Source organism: Orycteropus afer, unplaced genomic scaffold (assembly GCF_000298275.1).
Source record: "Orycteropus afer afer isolate SDZICR_OR568_19922 unplaced genomic scaffold, OryAfe1.0 scaffold00104, whole genome shotgun sequence".
Taxonomy (NCBI): domain Eukaryota; kingdom Metazoa; phylum Chordata; class Mammalia; order Tubulidentata; family Orycteropodidae; genus Orycteropus; species Orycteropus afer.
Genome location: NW_006921691.1, coordinates 34601 through 41578, shown reverse-complemented (window position 1 = coordinate 41578; position 6978 = coordinate 34601). Strand labels below are relative to the sequence as shown.

Here is a 6978-nt window from a genome sequence, read left to right as displayed (position 1 = left end):
CATTTTGAATCTGAGAGAAACAAGCTCATTTGTAAAAACATAGGCAGTACTTTCTAATTGATTAAATGACTATCTCAACTCATAATTTGATTGAGTAAAATGTGTCATATACAATCCCTATTTAGCAATGCTTTTTCCTTGATCTAAAGCCTTGCTAGGGAAAGACAAAGGAGCCCTGGTTAAGTACTCAGCTGTTAACCATAAAGTTTCTAACCCACCAACCACTCTGGGATTAAAGACCTAAGGATCTGCTCCTGAAAACCTGTGGAAACTTTATGGTGCAGCTCTACTCTGTCTTGCAGTGTCTGTCAGTCGGAATGGACTCGATGGCACACGACAGCAGCAGAGGAAAAGGCAGCCAAGCCAACAGCATTCTTTACTTACTGAATGAACATTGTCCACTCAGATTATCCTCCCAATAAGAAAGCTTCTGGAAAACTAACAGAAGTAATCAACATTTCATGACTTTCAAAATATATTTTAGCTAGCCCCACCAATAGAGCATCAGATTCAAGGCAGAATAACCAGAAAAGAGTTTTTATGGAAAACTTTTCCAGCATCATTTGATCCGAGCTATGGGAAGATAAGGATTCTAGAAGCATGTAGAGGGCTGTCTCAGGGAAGCTCAATTTTGCTGAAGGGCAGATTCACAATTTGTGGTTCTCAATGAATGTGGGCACCTCTGACTGATCATTATTGGATGGGATACTTGGAAAAATCCTTGCATAAGGGAGTATAGTAGCAACTCTATATGGAGAAAGTTTGGTTGGGGCTAGGCCTAAAACGTCATCCTTGTTCTTAATGCAGTGAAAAGCTATTAAAAGTGTTTAAGCAAAGAAGTAGGAACTCTAGTTGATCATTTTTGAAGAGATCACATATACATGCCTTGTCTCAACACTGTTCAAAGTTTTGATTAAAAATTACTATTTTATGTAAATAGCCAAAGACTGATGATCTGGTTACCTTGTACTGCTCTGAGAAGAATATACCACAGATGGGATGGCTTAAACAAACAGGAGTTTATTCTTACAATTTGGAGGCTTTAAGTCTAAGTTCAAAGTGCCAGGCTCTAGGGCCTGGGTGAAAGCCCCTCAACCTTGGGGTCCAGCTCTCCCTCCTGCTCCTGGCCTACTGGAGCTAGAGGCATTTCTTCACTCAGCTGCTGGCTGTTGAGGCTGAGAAGCCCCAAGATTGACAGGTAAAAAAGGCACAGTCCCAATGTTACCAAACCACACAGCAGGCCATTAACTTAAGTCCGTTGTATATCCCAATGTCGGCTGCTGAGCAATGACATGGCTACATGCAAGGTCCAAACATGCCATGGGCTAGAGACCAGTCCCAAGGCTTCTCCTTATATACAGGAAGCAGACCACATCCCTTAAGCAACTACTCAGCTGCTTATGGCAGTTGCCACCATGGAGCTGATTGCCAGTCTGATCACAGGGAATACTACCACCAGCTGCCCAGCCACTCAACCAGGCCTAGCCAAGTTGACACACAAACATAACTGCCACAACTGACTAATGTATAAAAAAAACTAAGAGAGCTTGTTTTGTTGTACAAATATAAAAATATATAACACACATTTGCCAATTTAAAGTTTTTCACATATAGTTTATTAATGAAACCAATTACATTGATTATGTGCAACCGTCACTACTATCCATTGCCAAATTATCCCTCACCATAAAGAAAAAAAATCAACTTTTTTGACTACTGAATAAGTTATAATGTCAATCATTCTTTCTTTGTAAACAAACAAACAGAAAAAAAAACAGTTGCCATTGAATTGATTCTGACTCATGGTGACCCCATGTGTGTCAAAGTAGAACTGTGCTCCATAGGGTTTTCAATGGCTGATTTTTCATAAAATATGGTCAGGACTTTCTTCAAAGGCATCTCTCAGTGGACTAGAATTTCCAGCCTTTTGGTTAGCAGCCAGATGCACTAATCATTTGTACTACCCAGGAACTCCAAAAATAATACAGAAAGATATAATTTACATCATAGTTCACATATTTAAACTATACAATTCAGTGGTTTGTAGTATATCCAGATTTGTGTAATCGCTACCACTGTCAATTTTAGAACATTTTTATCAGATCAGAAAGAAGCCTTGTACCCATTAGCAGTCCCTATTTCCTTCTAGCTCCCCCACTCCCACAAGACCTGGGCAACCAATAATCTACTTTTTATCTGTATGGATTTACCTGTTCTGGACATTTAATATAAATGGAATCATACACTATATAGTTTTTTGTGACTAGTTTCTTTCAAATAGCATAGTTTTCATGGTTCATCCATGCTGTAGCATGTATCAGTACTTAATTTCTTTTTATTGCCAAATAATATTCCATTGTATGGATATATCGTATTTTATTTATCATGGGCACATAAGGAGGCCGATAAGAGCTCTGAACCTCAAGGCTCAGATGAGCTTCCTGGTTGGTGACTATGCATGAGAGAGAGTAGCATGTCCCTCTTTGGTACATGTAAGCTCCGTGATGGGACCCCTCCCAAACCTCACCCTTTGTTTGTGTCTCTTTGTTTGGACCTTTTTTGGTTACAATAAATCTGTAGTATGGTATACTCTCCATGAGATTCTGTGAGTTCCAGTGAATTAACAAACCCACAGGGGCAGTGAGAGCCAGCGAGGGGCTGGTGTCTGTCTATTTGGCAGTCTCAAAGAAAGTGTCCTTCTAACTTGGGAGCTTTGACCCAGCTTCAGGTGGCTATGGTTGGAGAAAGGGTCTAATGTGAGCAGCTGGCAGTAGAATGGAAAAGTGGGACAGTGAGGATTGGACCTGTCTCTACACTTTGGGGATTGGATTCATGCTGATCCTTACCACACAACACAGTTAGGGACAAAGATTGAATTTGTCCACTTTGCCCCTTAGTGCAAAGTGCAGCCATCTATTTGTCTTATTTCTGTATATCTTAACTTCTAACTTTATTGATAGTTAAGACTATCATCATAGATTTCTTATTTACCTCATAGTTGGGAGTCTAGCTTGAAAAGTAGTTAGGTACTCATGTTTGCTAATTGGTAATGAATTGAATGGCTGACAAATTGTTGGGGAGGGATCGGTCTCAGACAGACAAACATTGGTCTCATGGTCCGTTTAGTCCTCTTGTCAAGGCAATTTCATATTTACAGGTGCCAGTGTGTTTTCTCTAGGTAGAGACTATAGGAAGTATTTTTCCTTAATCTTTTTTATATTCAAAAGTGTTCCATTTCTGTTATGGTCCTAAAATTCCAGTTAAATTCATTTAGTTTGCTTTTTGTTTCTTATTACTCTCTTTGCCTTTTAGGGGTTATAATGAGAAAAAACTACAAGACAATATTCAGTGTGAAATTTTCCAAGTTCTTTATGAAGAAGCCATGGCATCCTACAGCGAAGAAATAGTGCATCAGCTGGCTAGCAATAAACCAGAAGATCTAGAAAATAATATAAATCAGATATTGAAATGGATTGAACAATGGATCAAAGATCATAGCTCTTGACTTGCAAGACTGGCCCCATTATAGTCACTCTTACTGATCTCTCTCTCCCCACATTATAGAAATTGTCCAACTATCAGTAAAACTTTTGTGTTAAAATTGTGTTGCAGGACTAGCATGTGGATAGTATAAAAGGTTTATGCCTGGGCTCTTTTTTCTCCATGAGAAAGCTAAACAATCTCAAATATAATGAAATAACATTAGTAAGGATTGAGAGTAAAGACTGTCATTGTTTAATGCTTCAATTGTTATGGGATAAATAAATCTGACAAGTGGGTAGATATCTGATAAATTTATTACAGAAAAAGATAGTCTCTTAAAATAAAACTTAAGCCTTAAGATAAAGTGTCAGTATTTCTTTTTCATTCTTAATTTTTAAAAAATTTAAGTGGTAATAATGGTACTTTGTACAAAATTCAAACCAGGGTACCCCTGTCTTCCAGCTACTTCAAATCTCTGCTCTTAGGAAATAAAGTCACTGGTCTTAGATATCCTCTCAGAGATTGTATGCCTATTCAAAGCATGAATATGCATTTTTCAAGAAAGCATATGGTTGCATACCACACACACTATTCTGTACCTTCTTTTTTTTCCATTTAACATATTTTGGAGATGATACCATCTCAGAACATAAAAAGCGCCCTATTTATTTAATTTTTAGTTATAATTCACATATCACAAAATACATCATTTTCAAGTTACAATTCATTGACTTTTTTTTTTTAGTATATTCACAAGGCTGTGCAACCATCATCAATATCTAATTCCAGAACATTTTCATCACTCCCCAAAAGAAACCCTGAATTCTCATTAGCAGTACTCAGTGGAATACTGTGCAGTTAAATGAGGCAGGTCTATTTGTTGTTAATGAAAAAGCAAGAAGCAGAACACTATGTTTTATGCTTCTATGTGTGAAAATATGCATTTATAGATGTTTATCCAGAGAACATATTGAGAAAGGGGAAAGGAAAGAAAGAACAGTATTTATTGCTGGAGAAAGATGATGGAGGTTTGAATTCTGACTACACGTATTTTTGTACCATTTAAAAAATTTTTCCATATTCATGTACTACTTGAAAAACTTTATAAGTAGGGACATATACCGTAAACGAGCTTTGGTGGTGTAGTAGATAAGGTATTTGGCTGCTAACCAGAAGGCTGGCAGTTCAAACCCACCAGGGGCTCCTTGGAAGGAAGATGGGGCAATCTACTTCCATAGTGATACTGCCTCAGAAACCCAAGGAGGGGTCGCTATGAGTCAGGTCCACTCGAGGGCACATAACAACAACAACCCTTCTCCACCCATGTCTGCTATAGCTCCATAATACTACTCCCATTTTCCCTTTGGTCAAGGCCCCAGGCCCCAAGGCATGAGTTTCAAATATGGCTGACCAATAAAACCCCCACTTGCTCCAACCTCTCCCTGTCAGGTTTCCTGCAAAAACCACAATAAAAGATGTTTGTCCACAGTCACATGCCATCTCTGCCTGTGAGCACCCCATGCATATTCCCCATGTAGCCCTAATGGGCGTGCTGTGAACACCAGGGAATATGAGTGTAATAAATCTTTAAAAGCTTCCAAAAAAAAAAAGATTTGCAGCCTCAGAACCCAATGGGGGTCACTATGAGTCACAATCGACTTGGCAGTGAGTTTTGCTTTTTTTGAGTTTAATATACCATGTATTAGAGTAAGGCAGCTCTGGTGGTGGTGTGGGAGCTCTGGTTGCTTCCTCGGAAGGAAGATTGCTCAATCTAGTTAAGCAAAGATACCGCCTCGGAAACCCAAGGAGGGGTTGCTATGAGTCGGGTCGGGAGGGGTTGCTATGAGTCGGGTCGACTCGAGGGCAGTTTTTTTTTTTTTTTTTTTTTTTAATGTTAGAATAAAGGACAAAAAACATGATCATTTCAATAGACACAGAAAAAGCATTTGATAAAAATTGATGTCCCAGGGTTTCTTTTTGAGAGTGATGAAAATGTTCTGGCATTAGGTACTGATGATGGTTGTACAGCCCTGTGAATGGGAAATGAAGAGTCCTTTCAACAAATACCCACTCCCTGTTGCCATGGAGTCAATTCCAACTAATAGCGACCTGTAAGACAGAGTAGAGCTGCCCCTATTGGGTTTCCAAGGCTGTAATCTTTTATAGAAGCAAGCTGCCATATCTTTCTCCCATGAAGTGGCTGGTAGATTAGAACTGCCAACCTTCTGGTTATCAGCCGAATGCTTTAACCACTACATCACCAGACCTTCTTGAAAAAACTGGGGTATCTACATGCAAAAGAATGAAAGCAGACTTCTTGCTTACACTATACCCGAAAAGTAAAGCAAAATGGATCATAGACCAAACTATAAAAGCTAAAACCACAAAACTCATGATTATATGCTAAATATAAAGTGTTGTTTGCGGTGTCAATTTTATCACAAAAACGAAAGAGGGGGGGAAAGACACCATCAAGAGAGTGAAAAGACAACCCACAGAATGGGAGAAAATATTTGCAAATCATACCTGATAAGGGTTTAGTATCTAGAATATAGAAAGAACTTTTCCAACTCAACAAAAAAGCAAACAACTAAAAAAATGGGTGTGGTAGTTAAGTTTGTGTGTCAACTTGGCTTGGCCTGGTTGAGTAGCTGGGCAGCTGGTGGTAGTTATTCCCCATGATGAGACTGGCAATCAGCTCCATGGTGGGATCTACCACAAGCAGCTGCCTTTGAGATGTGGTCTACTTCCTGTGTATAAGGAGAAGCCTTGGGACTGGTCTCCAGCCTATGGTACACTTGAACCCTGCATGTAGCTATGTCGCTGCTCAGCAGCTTGCCATGCTCTGCCAACCTTGGGATATACAATGGATTTAAGTTAATGGCCTGCCATGTGGTTTGGTAATACCAGGACTGTGCCTTTTTACTTGTCAACCTTGGGGCTTCTCAGCCTCAGCAGCTAGCAGCTGTCTGAGTGAAGAAATGCCTCTAGCTCCAGTGGGCCGGGCACAGGAGCCTGAGCTGGACCCCAGGGTTGAGGGGCTTTTACCCAGCTCCTAGAGCCTGGCACTTTGAACTTGAACTTAAAGCCTCCAAATTGTAAGAATAAACTCCTGTTTGTTAAGGCCATCCAAATTGTGGTATATTTCTTGTCAGAGCGGCACTAGGTAACCAGAACAATGGGCAATGGATTTGAATAAACCTTTTTCCAAAGAAGATACTCAAATAACTAATACACAGATGAAAAGATGCTCTGAATCAGTAACCACTGGAGAAAAAAAAAAAGAAAAAACCATTGCCATTGTGTCAATTCCAACTCATAGCAACCCCCACTAGGCTTTCAAGGCTGTAAATCTTTACGGAAGTAGATTGTCTCATCTTCACCCTGCAGAGCAGTGGGTGGATTTGAACTGCCAAGACCTTCTGGATAGCAACCAAATACCTTACCCACTATGCCACCAGAGCTCCTTAACCATTCCAAAAAAAAAAAAAAAAA

At 39.6% G+C, this 6978-nt stretch overlaps 1 protein-coding gene across 1 annotated transcript in view; it reads left to right on the top strand.

Annotated features, from left to right (window-relative positions):
- The window catches only part of AK6 (adenylate kinase 6), a 32822-nt gene extending 29317 nt beyond the window's left edge, over nt 1–3505 (top strand). The window contains exon 5 of the mRNA XM_007943317.2: nt 3313–3505. Within this exon, the coding sequence (XP_007941508.1) occupies nt 3313–3505 (193 nt within the window). The remainder of the gene's footprint in view (nt 1–3312) is intronic.
- Nucleotides 3506–6978: the final 3473 nt, after the last annotated feature.